Raw genomic sequence first — 22,140 nt, 5'->3', positions numbered from 1 at the left:
TAACAGTCAGCTATACAAGTTACAGAAAAGAAAAAGAAGCCTTCACTTATGTATCTCAAAAGTTAAGTTTCCTGATAAGAGTAAAGCTTATTTTTTAATTATTACTGAGAACTGCCATTCAGACTGGAACTTTATGTAATAGCACTATTTAGATTTGATTCACCACTCCTCATTTTCAATTAAGAAATAACAAAATTACTACCCTTAAAGAATTAAACAGTTCCACAGAAAAGGAACTGGGATAAAAAGGGAAAATTCTCACCTTATAGCAACCTGCTGCTTCACAGAATGATAAGCACTGTTCCCAACTTTTAAACATGCACGCTTATTGAAGAAAACACATACAGAAGATCTATCAGCAAAGCTTTGAATATAAGATGTTTTACATAGCCAGTTCTCCCATGTCAAAAACCCAGCACGATCTTGCTGGACTAAACAGACTCCTCCCCTCAAGGAACTTTACAGACAAAAGTGATAAGAGGATATTTCAGAAAACAAGATTAAGTATCTCCTAAACACTCTGGCAGAAAAATGTTTTCTGTTTCCCCAGTGTTACAAGACACTTGATTAATCTATTTCCATGCATACATTATTTTCCATAAAATTTCCATAGTCCATCTTCTGTAGGAGCTAAAAAAATGTATAAGTAGCATCTTCATAGTGAATGTCAGAAAGGCAGCAGGTTTATTTAGCAACAGTAGAGAACAGCTCCATTCCACAGGTTTGGACACTTTTCAAAGTAGAGGACAGGCAGATATCCAATTTATCCTCCTGTAGCAAGTTGGGTAATCCAACTCACCATACAAATTAATTAGTGTAATCGCTAAAAAAGCCAAGATACCAAGAGAAAGCAAACACAAGTCAGATCATTAAATGTGAAAAAGAGGCTTTTCATATTGCTTGATCTGCATTTAAGAAGATGTTTATCTTCTTGTTTATGATGACAGCAGGTCATGGATCAGCTGCAGAGGAGCAAAAGGATTAATTTCAGATGACAACTTCCCTCACTTCTTCACGGATTAGTTTTCAACAGGTGAACAAGCCAAACCAAATTATTCTGAGACCAAAATAAAGGGAGCAGCAGGACCTGAAGGCCAGAAAGGGGAACTGGGATCGTCCCTTTGGGCAGCTACCGAGTTTTACTAGATTAGATGCTATACAACGTTACACCCTTGATTGTTTTAGCATGCTAAATTCCCCATCAAAAGAAGAACAAAGCAGTTACATGGACTCTAAGGGGAGTGACAATAACAAGGGAACTGGTGACAATCCATGGTCAGGGAAGCACAACTACACGTTTTCATTTAAATAGTTACAGATAGTGTCAGCCAACTACAAAACAATCAGTGTCACAGGTTGCTGTAGGATACGTAAGAGTCAAAACCAAAAAACTCTCACACTGAATTCTGGCCAGTGAAGACCAAGGAAATCCTACATACAGAACCAGTGTGAGCAAATGTCAAGGACATGAAAGCAAAAATACCCTAATTTAAATAAAATATAAGAATAACCAGTTTCACAATACTTTTTTTTTTTTTTGGAACATTGTCATTCCATCAACAAACATAGTAGTTAGGCTTCTGGAAAACAAATGCCCATCTTTTAAGAATTACTAATAAAGCCCAATTTCCCACATGATAACAAAGAACAATGGAGATGGCAGAGCAAGAACTCATCAGGTACGGTACAGTCATGGGCAGGTTCATAAACTCCACCTACTGAAACTGCCCCACCCAAAACCTTCCACAGGAGCTGAGGATGGAAAGCAGCTAAGGCTGCTTCTCAGCATAGCACCTTACATAACAGAGGTTTTGTGCCAATCTCCCTTTTCAATTAAAAACAGCATTTTGGGACCCAGTGGTAAAACAATATTACTGCATGGTCTTCAAAGACAAAAGACAGCTGAGGAAAGGTATTTCCAGTACTACTCTCCATCAACACCATACTCTTTTAAATTGCTAACCTACGCATTTCCTTAAATGGCTGCAGACCAAGAGCATACTAAACAAGTTCTATTTCTTTGCCGTAAAAACAAATATTTCTTCATTTGCATTCATTTTGTACAGAGGAGAAACCCAAAACTGTGTCTAAACAAAGACTTTCACAACCCTTATGCATGATAAATGAAATTAAATTACAAGTCGAGACAAATTTATCTTGCCAAGAGCTTTCATTGCCGTTTCCTAACATACCACCTTTCTAATGTTTGCAGCTATAAATTAAACAGAGCAGAAACAATATGTTCACTGTTCTTTCACGGTGAATATACCATTCTCCTGCATACAATGCTCAAATTAGTGACCACCGAGGATACTGTGACAAACCAGAGAGCTTTGCAAACTTACATAGCAGAAGTTTTCTTTTGGTCACAATCTTTAACTGGCATCTTCATCAACATAATGATGTGATTTAAAAAAAAAACAAACTGAATAATTAAACACAGATTCTAAGTAAAATTTAACTACTGCAGTAATTACCATTCACCTCCTTTTGGCAGGCTGAGAGCAAGCAGACAGTATGGCAGCTACAGAGTCACTTCTCAGTAAATACATAGTAATTTGATTATTTCTTAAAAAACTAAAAAACACTTTGTCATTTTAACCAAATTTTAGTTTAATTATCATTTCCCTTGAGCCTCAAAATTCAGATGCAAAGGAAACTGACTAAAAGATTAATGTTTCTATTTATTTTGCAGTAAGTGAGGACTTGTCAGGAAGAAGTGGGTGAGCTGGAATTATCAAGTAGGAGATACTACAACTACCTGCTCCAGTGCTGCACCACTGAACATCACCTAGAATTTATAGATTCGTAACACTGATTGCTGATCCTTGACACAGAAGACAAATGATGTGGATAACATGCAGAATACAAACAGCTCTTAGGCACTTCTCCATCTCAGACAGTAACACTGGCTTCCCCACACCTGAAGATGTCATGAAGAGTCTCTTTTTCAGCTCTTATTTACATCCTCCTGTTCCCTCCTCAAACAAGAAAGCTAAAAACAAGCCACTCGCAACACAAGAACTTAAGCTTTTAAAAAGGTTTCAAGTGCCTGGGATTTTGATGGAAATTCCTTGCTAAAGACGTGGCCTGTCTGACATGCCCTTGACTAGCACAGCTTTTGTTTGATGTTTCTAAGACAGCACTGGCTGTCAACCTCAGCTTTACAAGCAGACCCAACTGAACATACAGGTTATCTAGCAGTTTTGAAAATAGTAAATATAGGTGAAGGGAGAGGAGAGAGATCAAGAAACACTGAGAGCTTCAGGCTCTAAATATTTCTCTAGGGAATTTAGAGATTATAACTTTTGGAATGACAAAGAAGACATTTTTCTAACATTTCCAGAGGCTTACTGGGAAGCCAATACCATTTTCGTGTCACTGGAATGACAACTTCTTTCATGCAAAATATTTATTGCATCAGGATCTGCATGACAATAACAAATCACATTTCTGTCTTCCAACTACTCAGATTCAACCTGTATTTCAGAAGCTTTTTTACAGGCTCCCAGCATTTAAAGTGCATTTTAATTAAGCCATTTAGACAAAGGTCCAAGTTAGTCACATTCTCCCCTCCCTCATTGAGGATACAGGCCACCACGTACTCATTTGACTGCCTGAAATCAGCCTGCTGCTGTGGAGAAGTACTGACCTGTACTTGGAAGAGTACAGAAGGTCTTTCCAGAGCTGTTCACCACAATGACAGAAGCAACAAAGCCCATCTGTGCTGCTTTGCAGGGACAGTTGCAGGTTAGAAAAGAACACAGAAGTACTGCAAACCTATCAGAGAACACTTTACATTGGAAGGGAACTCAAGCCCTCTAGGTTCTAGCCCTTGCTCAAAAAAAAGGCTAATTTCAGTTGAACACTGAACAAGAACAGAGATCCCTCCATGTCTCTGAGTACACATTCCAGGGACTGAACATCCTCACGGTGAAGGTTTTTTTTCTTTATATCCAGCTGAAGAGTCCTTTGGTGAAGCTGCTGTGCCCTTGCAAGAAGCACCCGGCTCCACCTTCTGACTTCCACCCACAGGCAGCTGAAAACAGCACCCAGGTGGGTCCATTAGTCCTCTCCAGGCTACAAACCCAGCTCCCTCAGCCTCATACACTACATGCTGCAGCCCACAGGCCTGCTCAGTGACTTTCTCCTGGACTGGCTCCTGTTTGTCCATCTACCTGCACTGCCAAGCCCCATGCTTAATACAGGACTCCAGATGCAGCTTCATGGCTACCAAGCAGATATGAACAATCATGTTCCTCAATCTGCTCTTCCCAGTGGAGCCCAGTGTGTGGTCACCCTTTGCTACTGCAGGGACATGCTGATGACTTGTCTGCCAGCATGTGCAAAGTGCAAGTATTGTGCTTCACTACAGCAAGTGCCAGGGTGGCTCAAGGCCTCCAAGAGAGCCACAGCCTACGATCATGGTGGTTCTTGTTGTCTCGAGGTGGCTTTGACCACTTCTTCATCTTGATGGGGGAGGTGTGCTGCAGATGCTCACCAAAATGCCCCACTTTCCCTTGCTGTCCCCATAATCCTGACCCATAAGCTCTTGATGTTCCCTTCACAGCAGAGCTCTGGGCGTTCCAGCCATACCTTTGCAGAAGCACAACCATGCCCCTCTTCCCTTCCTTTTTAAGGAGCATAAACTACAGCACTCCAGCTGCGTGATCACATTTCTGCGATCCAAGGGAGATCAGAGGCCTGCACTGCACAGACTTGTAATTTCATCCAGACGCTTCCCATCCACGCTGTGTATTTGTGTGCACCTGAGATGAGCCCCCAATGCACAGCTTCTGAGCTATCCCATATGCATTACCCTGCTCTGTCCCTCCATTTATCTGCTAGAGAAAGCATATGTTAGGTTAGCTGATTACTAAATAAAGCACTGTAAAGGCATTCAAGTCTGCCTACACTAGCTAGCAACAAGTTGCTTTTTTTTTTTTCATTTTTAAACAAGCTGCTACTTTAATTGTCATTCAAGACTGATTCATGAGAATGTTCTACAAACTTGGAAGTTTTTCCCTGCTAGCCATTGATCACCTCAAGCTTCCTAAAAATCTATTACTTTCTGACTCTGCCAGAGACAGAACTGGTTTCTACAATTTGGTCCCCATGCAGTATCATATTCAGGAATGCAAGAGAAAAGCTCAAAACAGGCTCGAATCAGAACAAGTGATGTTGGAGCACAACCTGCAACTCCTCTGGAACTGAGAAGTCTGCACTGCACCTTTTCTACTACAGGCCATAGACATAAGACGTTTGGCCAGACTATGCACAGAAGACGAAAAAAGTCAGCTGGAATTTCAAATTTGTGCTGTACACAAGTGTCAGAGTTTCCCCCCCAAAAAACAGAAAAATAAAAAATTCAGCATGACTTCCCTTAATTCCCTTTTCAAGACATAACCACTATTTTACATTCTGCCACATTTCTCAGACTTTCCAGTATTGGAAAAACAAATATTACCTATTGAAGTTGCTTGCTGTATTACAGTTAATAATATTATGCAATTAATAGATGTATTTGCACTTCCTGTCTCTGCAACTACATTCTAATTTCAGAAATCTGCTGACTATAAGGTGAGGAACAAGACCCTTATGTACTTGCCTTCTCAACACACCACATGGGAAAAGTAGGGTTGTATCTTGTATATTTATAATTATTTTTTTATTCATGGAAGACCAGCCAGACACGGACAGAAGCCCATGTCTTTCAAGACAGACAAGTATTAGGAAATTCCTGTTTTCTTAGTTCTTATCAGGACCTGTTCCAGTAGATAAACCTATTTTATCTAAAGCATATGCACTATATACATTAATTTGAATTGTTACTTTATCTGTGGTTAATATGAACTACTGACATAACACTGTGCTCTATTTATCCATAATGGTTAACAACACATTGCAGGCTACAAACTACTAAAAGATGATCCATCTAGGTCCAAAAGATGACTGGCACCACCTACAGGTCTTAGCAGAGAGTTGCAAGAGTGTAACTATTTCAGACATTCATTCTATCCTACTGGAAGAAAAGTTAAAATAACTCCTGAATAAACAAAACAACAGGCTTACTCCAAAACACTGTCATCTAACATCATTCCAACCTGGATAGTTTAGCCCAGTTTGATAAGAGGTTTGCACTGGCTACTGTTGAACAGGGTGCTTTAATGTGGCACACTTCGAGCTGAGAAATAAAATCAGTAACTCACCTTGACAACAAAGGAAGCACTGCTTTTCTGTGAACAGTAAAGGAACAGAAGTCCGGATATTTCCTTCTCAAACTATCCATATTGTCTAAATTATAGTTTGTAACTCTTAAAACAGCTGCAATATACAGCAGAGCATGAAGAAAACAACTTGGTGACCACCTATCTTTCCAAAGATATTTGAATTTGTCAGTACATCTCATCAGTCCCACTAACAGCTTCTCTTATTATGCTTGTTCCTTTGGATTAAAAAAAGAACAGTCCTACATGCTTTGAACAGCATTAAAATTGGGAAGATGGCACACCAAGGTTTTACAAGTAAAATACATTGCCTTCACCCCAAAACCAAAGAATTACATTCACTGAAGCAGTACTTGAAAGCAAGATGAATTAAGACAGGCTTAGCTATGCTGCGGAATAAACTGAAGAGCATGACTATAGTCACACTGTAGTATTTCAGTGTCTAGAAGCACAAATTAAAACAAACAAACTACTTTTAACAAATTGCAACCCTGATGATTCTGTGGCTGTGCAGGATACCAGAGGTTATCAACGGACCTCTTTCAACCTCATAACATGTCAACATACCAACCTTTACAAGCTTCACTCCATTGAATTACTTCCCTCCTCCTTTAAATACAGCTTATCTTAAATGCAGTCAACATCAGCCATACAAAATAGCAACACAAGCCTCATCAGCTTTCAAAATCTTAAAACCAACATAACCATAAAATTAAAGTCAGCTTAGATCTTAGGATCCAAAACTGACAGAAATAGGTGATCCTGGGCATATAATGATGAAAGAACTAACAATGAAAGCTCTTGTAACACACATAAGATGCAGCATTCAATAAACTTGGGGACAACTATTTCAGTGTCACATTAATAACATTTCCAGGTGTGCTCTGATCAAGTTACTAAGTACCATTTTGCAAGCAATTAGAGAAAGTAGAGAAATTTGTTGAAGAGAAGCAGAATTACTCAAGTCTCCACAAATCTAGACAGAAAACTACTCCTTGCATAACTTCTTTAAATGTCCATGTGTCCTGGCCAAAATTTCTTTTTTGGTAGTAATGATCCATGCTTAAGCTCAACATCATATACAGACATACCTGTAATGTCTTATCTGAAGTACCAGCCTTATAGAAGGTATCAAAATTAAATTCAGTTTTCTGGCCTCTTCTGCTTTGTGAAGATACATATTAACATACATTTGGTAACGCATTAACCTGCTGTTCACTTGAGTTGCATGAAGTTTGGTTTCAGATGATAAGAATATAGCTATATTTAGCACAAGTTTAAAAAAAGTATAACTTTTGTTTGCATGGTGAATACAAGAGATAAAGACACACACCCTCTGTAGAAATATGGACATAGCAGTTTTCCTTTCTGAAGGTCTGAGAATTATCTGTACATTCTCAGAGATTTCCCAGATTCTCTAAGGCTTCACCTCAAAGAATCACAGAATGTTAGGGACTGGAAGGGACCTCGAAAGATCATCCAGTCCAATCCCCCTGCCGGAGCAGGAACACCCAGATGAGGTTACACAGGAAGGTGTCCAGGTGGATTCTGAATGTCTCCAGAGGAGACTCCACAACCTCCCTCAGCAGCCTGTTCCAGTGCTCCGTCACCCTCACTGTGAAGAGGTTTCTTTTCATATTTAAGTGGAACCTGCTGTGTTCTAGTTTGCACCCACTGCCCTTTGTCTTATCATTGGCTGTCACTGAGAAGAGCCTGGCTCCATCCTCCTGACACTCACCCTCTATAATTATAAACATTAATGAGGTCATCCCTCAGTCTCCTCTTCTCCAAGCTTAAGAGACCCAGCTCACTCAACCTTTCCTCATAAGGGAGATGCTCCACTCCATCATCTTTGTTGCCCTGCGCTGGACTCTCTGAGCTGCCCAGAACTGGACACAATATTCCAGATGTGGTCTCACCAGGGCAGAGCAGAGGGGAAGGAGAACCTCTCTCGATCTACTAACCACCCTGCTTCTAATACACCCCAGGATGCCACTGGCCTTCCTGGCCACAAGGGCACAGTGCTGGCTCATGGTCATCCTGCTGTCCACCAGGACCCCCAGGTCACTTTCCCCTACACTGCTCTCTAATAGGTCATTCCCCAACTTATACTGAAACCCGGGGCTGTTCCTGCCCAGATGCAAGACCCTATACTTTCTCTTGTTATATTTCATTAAATTTTTCCCTGAACACCTCTCAATGGATACTGCTCCCTACTGGTATGCATGCTGACATGCCACATGCACTGCTACACCTGGTGACAGGCAGCAGTACCAAAAAGTAAGGAAGAAAAAGACCATTCATATTAGGGCCACAATATCCAGGCAACATATGGCAAGAGTGCCTCACTATGACTAAAGGCAGTTTTTTTCTGGAAATAGGAAGAGGTCACTTAACTGGGTGTTTTGTTGGGCTTTTTAGTTAGTTTGGTTTGGGGGTTTTTTGGTTGGTTGGTTTTTTTGTTGTGTTTTTTAATTGGCAAACAGGGAATAACATCAAAATGTTATTACACAGATTGAGCATTTGCAGTATCAGTAATATGAATAATAGTTAAGAAGTGGCTGCTACATTGCCTTAGCCTGTAACATGAATTATTTGACCACCTAAACATATCGTACCTCTCCTCTTTAAACCACGATAATTGTAAAAAGCATTTAATCTAATGGTAACCTGTCAATTTGCATCTCAGGGAAAAATGTTTTCTGCTCTGTTTAACTTCAGTGTGTTACAGGATAGCACACAAAAACCTCGAACCACCATTATTTCTTGGTTGTAGCATTTTGTGCTCAAGAAAGAGCCTTATCTAAAACAGTTACTAATGTGTACGTCTATCAAACACATAATACTGTTACCTTTCTTCAATTCTATTTTTGTCCATAAGTGGTTGTTTGATCCACTGATTAACTAGTCTCTGTCCTTGAGGGGTTCTGCATTTATTTAGTAAACCAGCTAGAGACTGTGCAGTGTTAGCATTTTCCACAGAACTCTGGAAAAAAGAAAAAAAATATAAAGAGTTAGTGAAGTTTATTAACACCCACTGAATGACACCCAACTTCGTTACCTAGGAACAGATCAGTGCTTTTTTCTGTATTCAACTAGGCACACATCAGAAAAGACAATGAAAGAGCAAGGCATTAAAACACTTAAGCTCTGTTCCCTGGAACATGGCGAACAAGGAAAAGGTTTGTCCATTTTGAAACCAGCTGACTGAACAGGAAAGTCAGAAACATACCTAATCACTGGGCAGCTTGCCCTTTGAACAGGAAAAGCGGAAATATGTCTAGATATTTCCTAGTTTGCCTTTCGTAACGTCAAAAAATAGGGGTCCTGTCTATCAAAAAAAGCAGCAAGAAACAAGACTTGGGTTCAAGGGTTTGGCTGGAGATCTTTGAGGGGTGCTGGGGACAGAACACAACAAAATTAGGCCATGGGAGAGAACATAGTTACACAAATTCTCTCAAGCTTCCCCAGGTCATCCTTGTAGTATACTATAAACACCTCTAAACTTACTCTGTTCACATTACAGCTTATTATCTATAATTATGTTTAATATTAACAGGACTCAAGACAGCCTTTTGGACATTTTTTCTTGGTGTTTTGTTCAATTTGTGCACAAACAGCTAGGAAGCAAAAATTTTATATAACATTGAAAAAGAGCAAACAAGCTCGTTTCAGCTCTTAACTTTGAAATTAAAATCTCAAACCTCCCTACCCAAGAACACCTACAAATAAAACAGCAGGCAAGCTTTTAATCAGGAGTGGGTCTGGATGCCTGTAAACAACTGTGATGTAGAACCAGTGTCACCACAACAGTGAGAAGGTATCCTGACACATAAAATCCCTGGAAGATCTAATCTCTAAAGTGGATGTGCCTATTTTCAGTGTTCTGAACAGTATTACATACGAAAAAGTTCTGAATCCAAGAAAGTGTCACAGAGTACACATACTATACATGAACAACCTACTTGAGCGCATCCAAGTTGGAAGGCTACAGTTTCATATCATCAACTGCATCTGCTCCACCATATGAACTCTACCTACATACCTCACAGAGCAGCTCAAATTACAAAATATTTTGTAATTTCCTCCCCACAGACAGCTTGCCACACAGGCAACAACGCAGCTTCCTGCTACAGAGTGAACCCTTTGTTCCAAGGCTCACGACAGCCCCTAAAGACAGACATGGCAGTGTATTTCCTATCACAAAATTCATAACACCTGCAAGGATTTATACAGGGATGTAGATAAACTTCCTAAATCATCTCCATAAAGCTTGAGAAGACATAGAATTTTTGCTTCATACCCTAGACAGTGGGACAGAATCAGGAAATAAAGCAAAGGAAAAAAAAAAAAAAAAAAATCAGAACACTTCTCTCTCTAGGGTTAACCAGCTCAGATGCTGAATATATGCTCTTTTTTACTTCTAGGTATCCCTCTAAGATAAACAGGGGACCATACTGTGATTTCTTCCTATAAAAGTGGATTAACTCCAAGCAAAGATCATTAAGCAGAGCTTGCACAATGAAAACAACAGAAAAAGCTGATAAAATACAGCACTTTGTCCATTTTCCCACAACCATAAAAAACGGCAAAGAAAACCAGACATGGTGGAAAGTATGGAGGAGACAGGTAACCTGCTTGGATTTGTCCACCCCCACCAGCAGTGCTCCTGCCATATGCCTCCTGTTCTACCGAATTCAGGCTTCTATTCCCTTTCCCAAAACCAGCACTACTGTATAAAGCAACTCTGCTTTTGAGCTCCCCATCATACCACAAAATTACAGAACTCTCTACCACCCCAAGTCTGCTCCCGCCACTGCAGATGTGAACTTCTCTAAAACTGACTAAAAAAAGACAAAGCATGGTTCCCCACACTGCTCAGCCAGATTCCTCAGCAGCTACAACCATGAGGTACTTCTAAGGCTCTTCTCATATCTGCATTTGACACAGACACCTGTTTGTGGTGACTTCCTACCTCCTTGTTGATCTTCTCTTCTGCATTGAAAGTAAGCTAGCAAAAAACAGAACCAAAAAAGGTGGCAACAGTGGCTAACAGAGTTTAAAACATACTGTACAGGAGCAGCTGAAAGCAAAGCTAAAATGTAGAAGTTGCCATTAAGCACGATCTGCCGAGTTGTGATTAGGCAACCGAGCTACTTATGAAGCAGCTAAGTAAGTATACTGAAAAACACCAATTCAAGTGTCCATTTCTTACCTGGAAAAGGTTGAGGGCTTGAACAGCTGCGTTATCTAGAACCATATATTGACTAAGATCAAAAGTAGTCAGTTCAAATTGTCCAAAATTAGACTCATCTGACAGCAATTCTAAAAACTTGATAATGGCTGACAAAGATGAAACAGCAACCTGAAGTTTAAAACATAAAACAAAAACCACCATATTCTCATTAGAAACACTACTGAACTGGGGAGTATTTGATAAATACCCCTGGAAAATTATAATTGGGGAAGACTTTGATCCATGTCAATTCCAGCAGGGCCCTGACAGACTCATCCTGTTTGACAAGACTTCATTTTCACAGGAACATCCTATGGCACTGCAGTGTCTTTCTAGGTAGGTGCAAGAACAATGAACTAGACATCTGCATAATCTGATAAACAAACTGTGAAATACACGCCTCACCAGCTTTCCAAAGCTGTTATCAGGATGTTTCTGGCTCAGGATCACAAACAAGTTATTGCAGATAAATAAGATATCATGGATCATCTCAGGCCATGGTTTCAGGGTTAGTTTTCAGCCAGAACAAGGATCTGTTCTGACTCACCGCATGGCCTTACAAACACTAGTGCCAGCACAAAAAAGGGAGCAGCACGACTGACTTGTTCAGCCGCAACACTCCAAACAATTTTAACCTGTTATGAAATCACACATTAAGTGAGAATAACTCTGTACTTTAAACTTGCAGTGAGCATCAGCACTGAAGGGCATTTCAAAACACATTAAAACATGTTCATCTCAAGCAAATTACCTTTTGTTTGCAGCTAAGAGAACAAACATGCTCAGCCAACATGCAGGCACTAAATAATATGCTTGAGTCTTAAGATGATACAAAACACAAAAATATTATCATAAACATTATTTTGTTTTCAAATAGCAATTCTCCTGTCATGCAAACTAATCAAAGTTTTGTATTTCAGTCCTTAGGCTAGATAGATTACAAATAGGAAGTACCTCTTGTGCGTAGTCTATTTGTTTACCAGAATTTACTACTTTAAAGAGGTTAAGTGCAGGGTCTTCTCATTTTTTCCCAGGACCCTGGAATCCAAATTTGACACAGTCTCAAGCTAAGCAGGACTGGTAAGCACTTTAGCAAGAACATAGCTTAATATACTATTGGTTGTACAATATACTTCCCTAGAAGTATGGGAATCTAGCATACAACAGAACCAACAAGGAGAAAGGGGATGGGCTCACAACAGGAGCACATTAAACATTGTTCTGCTCTCTGCCCTCACCTGTTTTTCCATCTCTGGCAATGCTGCGCTATTGATTTGTTCTTCTTTTTTTGATTTCAACAAGCGATTGAGATCCTGAACAATATCTTTAGTTGTGAAATCTGCCTTCTTCCTGTCTGTAATTAGGATTCCTCCTCGCTGAATGACCTGTTGTCCATAAACAAAGTTATCAATTACTTTCAATATTCAGGGGACAGACGTTCATCACACCAAAGCAAACCCTGAAGAGATATTAGGTTACTGCTAGGTTGCAGAGAGAATGACAGACAAGATTTTACCCTTAGAACAACTTTTCCTGGTTAAAATATAAATGAGCCAAGAGAGAAATAATATATTTTATATGAATAAATCAACACTTCTCCAAATTAACATATTGCTCCTCCATTTCTCCATAAATCATGGAGCTCAACTAATAGGCTAGACTACAGTTTTTTAGATATTTTTTTCTAACTGTAAGCTGCAATGGTTCCCTTACTTGTCGTAGTTTTCCCATCTCTCCTGCAGTCTCTCCTCCTGGTAGTACACATTCCTTCGGTCCCAGTTGAACCAGCAGAGCTTCAAGGTTTGAGAACTGATCGTTATCTGGAAACTCACAGACGCTCAGTTTTCTCAGCGTAGTGTCAACATATCCCACTCCTACAACTCTTTGTCCATCAGTAGTAGACAGTTTAACCCCCACAACCCCAATGGCCGATGACATATCATTGTTGGCAAAGAGAACTTCCTCAAACTGGGCGAGATTTCCTGGAGAACCCTATTTAGAAAAGAAATGTATTTTAAAGAGTGTGTGTGCACATGCATACTATTTTTTTTAAAAGATAACAACAGATAAAACTAAGTAATGAACAGTCCACTAATATAAAACACAAAACTGTTCTGTTTTTTTAACCATTAAAATTTTACATATCTCCTATACCTCAGGCTTCCTTAATTTCTCAACCTGTGGCAAAGATACAGGACAAGCTCTTACAGCAGTAGAAGATACAGGGATATGTAACAGACCACATGATTTACCATCACACCCCCAATGTCAGTCCCTGAAAATCCCCAAATTTCAAGCTGAGGGACTCAGGAAAGAACTGGGGATTTTTTCTTTCATCACACAATTATAAAGAAAGGTAGAAAATGTGTACCTTGTATGCTAAATACCAGTCATTTTCTTTGACAGATTTACTCCCTGCTTTGTTCTTGTAAACTTCAACTCTGTAATGACGAACCAGAAGCAGATCTCTCACGAAAGATTCAAAGTTCATTTTACTAAGCACAACACTCTCAAGTTTCTGAGTTCCTATTAAAAACATTAAAAAAAAAAAGGAAAAAAATTATCAGTTATCCAAATATGTTCATAAGGTTTATTTTCTGTAACTGAAATCCCCAAGAAGCAGAGTTAACAGCCTTCAGGAAGGACATTACTCTGATATTGACAGAGCAACCATGCAACACCACAAAAACACAACATTCAATGGATTAACTGATCAAGAATGATGAAAGCACACACCATATACAAATGAAAGCAACATTCATGGCAAAATTTCACTAAAACTAGGTATACATGTATATTAAAAGACACATTCCTTTCACCCTTTCTCTTTCCTTATAACACTCTTGATTTGTTTTTCTAATTAATCTTTCACATGTTTTAATTTAATGAGTGGTGGAAGCCAGCTGCAAGTTTTCCTTCCAGATAACATCTTTTCTTTCCTGGACAAGACATCTGTTGACAGAATGGACCATCATCCTAGTCATACTCAGGAGATGGCAAGAAACATATGCCAAGACATTTCCCTTTTATTGCAATATATACCGTAAAACTGAAGCATTCTCAATAAAGTTTAAAAGTTTATATGAACACTTAAAAAGTGCCTAACTGACAAACTTCTTGCTTCTGCTCCCATGGGGGTACAGGCAGATGATACAGTTAAACAAATTTAACTCCATGCAGCTGCATATACCACTTCTACCTCCCCACCTCCAGCACCAGCCTACTCACAGAACAAGATAATTCCACTACTAAACAAACTGGGGTTTTGGGTGGGTATATTAAGTTTTCTGCCATACCAGCAAGTGGAATTAACTCCAACTGGTGTCAGATACGTTAGAGATAGATAACATATAAAGTAAGCGCAAGCAATAGACAGGGATTATCACATCCCTGTTTTCAGTATCATGCCTTCATCACATTTGAGGATCTTCCTCTTTATGTGAAAGATGTTAAACGGTGAATTTCCATACCCATAAGAACTTATGGGTTTATTTTAAATAGGATTTTTTCATTTTCTTTCCTCAGATCTCTAGTAAGACTTTTTTTGGAAGCAACTGAAAAACTAATTCCACATAATTAGGTTCTATTTCCCAGTGCAGAATCCCTCAACAAAACACAATTTTTCTTTCTTTTCACATGAGACAACACACTTGCATAAAGTGGGGGGCAGCTGAAGCTATATGCACTTCCAAATCATCCTGAAAGCAAAAATGTAGCTTTATGCTGACTTTTAGTTGGATATGCTAGAAAATGCTATAGTTTGCAGTGTTTTAAAACCAGAGCTGATCATAACAGGCTTAAATCTGTGCAATGACCACTTTCAAACATAATTAAAATAAACATACTGATTCACGTGTTTCTAGTCTGGAACACATATCAAATTCTACACTTGAAACTACCAAGCTCTACAATTTCTCCATAAGTTTTGTTTTTTATTTTGTGGCTTGGGGGAGAGGGCAATGCTTGGGGTTAAGGTTTGTTTGTTTGTTCATTTTGAGGTGTTTTGTTTGGGTTGGTTTGTGGTTCCTTCTGGTTTGGGGGGGGGTTTTTTTGTGGGTTTTTTGTTTGTTAGTTGTTTGGTTGTTTTGGGTTTTTTACATATTAGCTCATCACTTGTGAAAAGTCTGAAAGAATGCCATGCTCTTTTTAATGTTAGTGCACCAAAAAACCCAACAGATCATTCGTAACAAACAGGTTCCAATCAAGTTTATTTTGCAAAGTATGAGCCAATAACTTTGCAACATTGTGTTCCTCGAGATTAAGGATAATACTAAGGTTTGCCTCTTCTGACAAGATAAGTTATCTCAGTGCTCTGCATCCAACATCTGCAAGCTCCACTGTCTCACACCAAGGGATAAATCAAAAGCAACAGGGGGTGGATGGAAGAGAAAATCTTATGCAATACATAATTAAATATCTGATTTACTTCTGCAGGCCATTGTTAGTCAAATGTTAGGTTACCATTGTTTACTTATCACCTGCACTATAGAACTGTATTAGCCCAGTCCTCATTTATCACAGAAAATGTCACGCAATCATTATCACAAACTACCAATGCTCTGGAAAAACGTGATTAACTGCTGTCAGCCTACACAATATGTCGTGTTCATGTAACTATCCACACCTGACAGTCCTGCAGTGTGAACTCACACGAACAGAAGGAACACTCAGCCCCACAATTTCTGCCGTAGGTACCTTCCCACGTTTGCACACCCGCATCTGCCACATGCATCCCGCTGAAGAAAGAGCTGCATTCCGTTACGCTCGCTTCGAAGCGGCAATGGATCAAAGCGCCCATTAAAATCCAGAGACCTTTTAGTACCTCCGCTCCCGCGTTCTCCACCGCGGGCACAGCAGCGGTAGCACCGCCCCGGCCCCTGCCGTGCCCGGCACCCACCAGCAGCGCTGCCGGGACCCGCAGCGGGCGGGAAACGGCGGCAACTCACGCCCTGACAAGGTCCCATCCTTGCAACACGCCGCCACAGAGAACTAAAGCCCGATGGAGCCACGAAACGCGACGACCGGCAGCGTCCCGACCCGAGTGACAGCCCGCGGGCCTTACCCTTGAGAACATGCGGCTGCTGCACCGGCACCTGCCGCCCCCTCCGTGCCCGCTCCCCTCTGGACACCCGAGGCCGGCCGCCCGACACCGGCCGCCCCTCCGCAGCAAGGCCCCCGGGAGGAACGCGTCCACCCCGCCCCTCAGGCCCGAGCCCGGCCTGCCCCCACACCCACCCGGCGTCCCCGCCAGCTGCCGGACGACGGCGCGGGTGCGGAAGAGCTCGCGGGCGGCCAGCAGCGCGTCCGCCCCATGCACCGTGTAGTAGTCGCCGCGCTCGAAGAAGCGCACGGTGGTGTCGGGCTTGTCGGGCAGCGAGAGCACGGCGCGCACGAACCCCGCCTCGGCCCCCGCGCCCTCCGGCCACAGCGCGTCCCGCGGCGGCTCCACCGCCATGCTGCCGCCTCGCGACACGGGCCGCCGCGCGCGCTCCGGCCCGCCCGACGCGCGCGCGCGCCAAGCGACGGCACCCAATCGCTGCGGGGTGTGAGCGGTACGTCGCGCCCGCCCCGCCCCTCTACGGCGCGCCACACGGAGGGGCCAGCTGACTCGCGGGAGCGGGGCGGGTTGGGCCTTCCCGCGCGCCGTAGGCTGCCATGGCAACGGCGGGGAGGTGGGGCCACGGCCCTGGGGCTGCCTCCCGCCGGGCCGAGGGGGCTGCTCCCCCCCCGCAGCGCCCGCGGGGACCGCGCGATGGCGGGAGCCGTGTGTCTGTGCCACTGCCCGCCAGAGCGCAGGCGCGCAGGCCTCCTTCACACAGGCGTGTGGGAGCGGCTGCAGCCACCTAGGTGATAAAAGATCGATACTAACATGACCATCTGGACTGTCAAAGAAGACTAATGCTAACATGATCAAATCACAGCGATCAGTCAAAAGAAAGTGGCCTTGCCGGGTTACACAGCATTATATGTTTGCTATTACTACACTGGTGCCCCCGGCCCCACCCCTCCGGGGTTTGAACACCGCGCACGGCTCCGGCAGCCTCAGCGCCGCTCTGCGGGACTCGAACCCTGGGCTCCAGCGATCGGACAGACTCTGCCTCCCTGACACAGCTGGGACAGCAGGCGCACGGCACCGCTTGAATTTGGGAAAAAACTTCTTCTCAGTGAGGGTGCCAGAGCCCTGGAACAGGCTGCCCAGGGGGGTTGTGGAGTCTCCTACTCTAGAGACATTCAAACCCACCTGGACATGTTCCTGTGTGACCTCACCTAGGCGTTCCTGCTCCAGCAGGGGGATTGGACTGGATGATCTTTTGAGGTCACTTCCAATCCCAAACATACTGTGATATGTTTGTGAGGAGTAAGAGTGCGGGGTTGTGAATGTTGGGCTGGAAGGCCGCCCTACATATCCGTGAGAGACAATGAGTGTGATGGGTGTGAAATAAGAATCTTTGAAAAAAAAGTCCTGTGTAACCTCTTGGTCCAGGCTTGTATCTGTAAAGCTATAAATTGAGAAAGAGTTAAATAAAGAGAGCTTGCTTGCTTGCTGCCTTTCGCTGGGCTCAGCTCAGGTCTGCCTGGCTCTGCTCTCACTGCTGACACGAACTCTGTGTGCGCCGTTCTCCACCGCCACACGGGCACACAGCCACCGAGGGTCTTCCCGGCAGAGGAAAGGACTCCCAGGCAGCCATGCCGAGGTGCTGGCTGCACTTGCTCCCTGAGGAGGAGCAGGGTGCGCAGTGTGTGCAGCATGCCGAGCAGCGGGGTGGGCTGCCACAGGGCAGGTGCTGTACACAGCCAGAGTCATGCTGCTCCGGCTGCCAGCAGGCAGGACGTGGTGGGGTGAGGGGCCCTCCTCTGCTCGCAGGGGTGTCCAGAGACCCCGAGGGCCCCCTCTGGGAAGGAGACAGCAGTTCTCCCCCTCCTTACAGGGGGGTCACTCTTCCCAGGCAGCACAAGGAGCAACATGACAAGTGGCCAAAAAAATGATGACCTGGCCCCATTGACACACTGGGGTCCCCAGCTCAGGGACCAAAGGGGCACTGTCTGCACCAGGGTGCTTGGAAGGAGCCTGAGCCCTGGCTACACCCTGGTCCCTATGCCCAAAACACTTTTTAACTTTTCATCATATTTTCCTTGCACTGTCCTATGCATTTTTTAATTTTGTTTTCCCTTCTGATGGAAAGACACAAAGGAATAGAAACAGTATAGGTACAATCTAACAATCTTTTTTTTAGTGATTATTAGGAATAATGGGAAACCCTGGTTTCATCAGATAAATCAAGCTGGTTTGTAATATTTTTTTTTTATCTTGAACCACTATTTTTTTTCCAGTGAGTTCCAAATCCTGATACTTTTACCCTAACTCTGCTGTCTGCACCTTAGCACCTATGATCAAAACACTTCTTAAAACTGAAGAAATGCCTTAAGATTTATTGTGTAAATGCTTATCCCTTTTTCTGGTTTGTCCACCTTGCCGCTTTGGAACATCCCCTCATCTGTGTCCCATGGCTTTCTCTGTCCTTTCCACCCTACCTTACGTCAGCATCTTCCACCTCATCTCTTGCCCTTCCTCCTCCTCCCAGCCCACCCCTGGCCCCAGCTGTGGCCGGCTTTTGGGACCTCTTTGCCCACATTCCTCACCCAGCTTTTCTCCTCTTTCCCCTTGGTGAATCATGGTGCTCACTTTTCCTACTTCTTGATGTCAATAGTTGTTTTCCAAAAGGCCCTCAGAGGCCCACATAAGGAATACTTCAGGTTTTCACACCAAACCATCATTTTATCACCAGGGCCACCCTGATCTGAAGATGTTGCCGTGTGCTGGCTGTTCCTCCACAGGGAACGCTTTTGTGTCCCCACCTCTGCCCCATTCGTGCAGGTGTCAGCCCAGGCTGCCTGTGCTCAGCCCAGACTTCCCCACCCAAACCCCAGCCCTGTACCCCTAAACTAGCACAGCTTTTCCAGAAGGGACTTTCAAAGCCCTTCTGCAAATGCACTCACTGAAGGTCAACAGGTGTGTTTCTCTTCTCTTGTGGAGAAGAGAAAGTCCAATCTGCCTCCATTTGACTTAGGAAGTAAGAAGCAAAGCATAAGGTCACTAGAGCCTCAACAGCTTTGTAGTTGACCAAAATCTTCCCCTTATCTGCATAACAGCTGTAAAAATAACAGTGCTCTGGAAGGGCAGTTGGATTTTTTTCAGTGCGAACAAGCGTTCTTTTCCTAACCTTATTTTCAGAAATGGCTAACCTGTCTGCTCTGCTACTTCCTTCCTTGCAGAAGGTACGGTACTCACACAGGAAAATTCAGCCTAAATAAGTATCATTTAGCAAATACATAGCCTTCTACAGGCACAATGTCAGGCAACCTTGCCAAGAGGTGATAATACCAGGTCAACCCAAAATAGAGATGAATAGCTGGCAGTGCCTGACTTTGAATGTAACAGTGACTACAGATAAAGCAGAAGATAGAACAAGAAGGAAAAACAGTGTCCTGTACAACCAGCTGGAGAGGAGGTGGGCTCCAGGGACCTCATTACCACCTTCAAAAGAGATAAAATGATGTCTGTAATTGCTGCATGTTGCAGTGCTTCCTTCTCTCTCCCCTAGGCTGGTGACACCTCTTCATGCAGCACTTTGCTCAGGGCAACTCTGCTGATCTGCGGGCTCCCATTTACTGAAAGCCACCACCTAAACCAGCCGCTAATGCTCTTAGTGTGGTGACCGCAGCCCAGGAAAAACATTTATGTTGTGACACCTCTTGCAGAAAACGTCACTGGCTCGATGACCTTTCCTCCGAGCTGCTGCTGTTTTCCCTGCCCCATCTCTTCCTCTGGGGCAGCTGGACACGCTGGCTGAGCTGCACAGGTCTTGCTGAGCAGGGCTTGGTTGCTGCACCATGCTGGGGCTAACACAGCACTCCTGCTTTCTGCCTTGCCTGCCAGGAGGGATGGGAAGGAGATGGCTGTAATTGTTAAACACGTTACAGGTGGGATGCTAATCCAGATCTTAATTAATTTTGTTGCCTTCCTTTGCATAACCAGCATATACAGAAAAGTCACAACAGCTTTTCAGTTAGGAACACAGATGTCCTTTGACCACTCTAAAGAAAAAAAGTCCTTGTTCACTAGAGATTAGTTAATATTCAAATGTTATCAGTCGCAGCTCTACTGCTTTTGAGTTGGTGGGGATGTTACCTGAAAATTTCATGTTAGACTGGTGTGTATGTATGTATAATGCAGCAGAAACTTAAGATTAACAAGATAAGAACATTTAGTTAATGTGAATTCAAAACCAGAAAATGTGGCTGTTAACTTGTAAAGGGCCTTTTAACTTTCTTGTAGGCACTCTTGTCACTCTGATCAATTTGGCACAGCAGTACTCCACTTTGCAGGTGCCTGAATTAGTAAGGATTCTGCAGTGCATTTAGGGGTCAGTAGGGAAAAAACCCCACTTCTTGCATGTACAAAGTTTTTACATGCTATAACCTGGTAAGTGCTGCCTCCAACATTACATACTGCTTTTTGTCTACCGCCCTCTCCCTTGCATACAGCTGCCATTGCGTGTCACTGGTAAGACAAGGAGGACAGAGATTTTAGGAAAGTTCATGAAATTCTGTGGGGATGGGCCCAACTATCCCCAATTTACAAGCCAGCTCTACAGCCTGCCTGTGTGCCCAGCAACGCACCTTGCTAATACCAGACTGCAGCCTCTCCTGGGAGCTGTGAGAATTCGGAAACTAACAGTTGTAAAGGTGGATCAGCCGAGCTGCAAGCATTTTTAGTTTCCTAGAATATTTTTCAGCCTACATCAAGCAGCCTATAACCCACTGCATGTTCTGGCAAAGTCCAGTGGGTGAGGATATAAATAAACACAGTTCGCAAACAATGTTATTTCTCTACCCAGCTCATTATGTTGTTTGGGATGGCAGGGAGTGCACCAGTGTCAACAGACCCTACGTACACAACACTCTGACCTTTCATTTTGTAGTTTTGGAAACTATGCTTAGGGATTACTTCAGTCTTTGGAAGATAGTTGTATAGACTTTATTGGTCATGCTTTCTCAAATTTGTTATTTGCATATCCTCTTCTAAAAAGTCTCTCATTGTCCTTGCATAAATATTTATTTAATTTTGCTCAGCAGTAATAATAACTAATATAATATGCTACTGTCATAATTCATAAGGAAATAATATATTTGCACTTGCCTATACAAACACTATTTTCCCGCTTTGTATATAGGCACCAAGATAAAAATTACTACTAGGGTTTCTTGTACAGTTTGTGTCCGTCCCCTTCTCTGTAACAAAAGATCTCATAAATACCCAAGTTATTTAATAAATCTTCAGTCTGCCTTTTATATCCTTTATCACAATTGACACTAGAAGAGAAGGAACATGGTATCAAAAATTTGTGTAGAGCTTTAGATTTAAAAAAAAAGCTCCTTCAGGGACGGAAGTTAATGAGTTAGGCAAATGGAAGCATGCAAACATTTACCTTGTCAAAAACTGATGCAATGACTAATACTCTTTTATTAAGTTCTATTGGTTTGTTTCTTTTACAGGAATCTTGCTTTTTTAACTTTGCTGAAGGCTTTCAAAGTATTAAAATAGAGAATACTTAGTACTTTTCTATTTAATACCATATTATTTTTCAAGAGCAAACATCTTAGCCAGCAGTTCAA

General features: G+C 42.6%; 1 protein-coding gene across 2 annotated transcripts in view; it reads right to left on the bottom strand.

The window, feature by feature from the left end:
- The window catches only part of MSH2 (mutS homolog 2), a 52,070-nt gene extending 38,654 nt beyond the window's left edge, over positions 1–13,416 (bottom strand). The window contains exons 1-4 of one of the 2 annotated variants that reach the window (XM_080341247.1): positions 13,177–13,416; positions 12,702–12,848; positions 11,443–11,592; positions 9,080–9,213 (exon numbers count right to left, since the gene is read on the bottom strand). In XM_080341247.1, the coding sequence (XP_080197373.1) occupies positions 9,080–9,213; positions 11,443–11,592; positions 12,702–12,848; positions 13,177–13,401 (656 nt within the window). In that variant the 5' untranslated portion in view covers positions 13,402–13,416. The remainder of the gene's footprint in view (positions 1–9,079; positions 9,214–11,442; positions 11,593–12,701; positions 12,849–13,176) is intronic. The other variant, XM_080341248.1, reaches the window with a different exon arrangement.
- Between the last annotated feature and the right edge of the window lie 8,724 nt (positions 13,417–22,140).

Source organism: Nesoenas mayeri (assembly GCF_963082525.1).
Source record: "Nesoenas mayeri genome assembly, chromosome: 3".
NCBI lineage: Eukaryota > Metazoa > Chordata > Aves > Columbiformes > Columbidae > Nesoenas > Nesoenas mayeri.
Note: the sequence above shows the minus strand (reverse complement) of the source record. Positions and strands in the feature narration are given on the sequence as shown.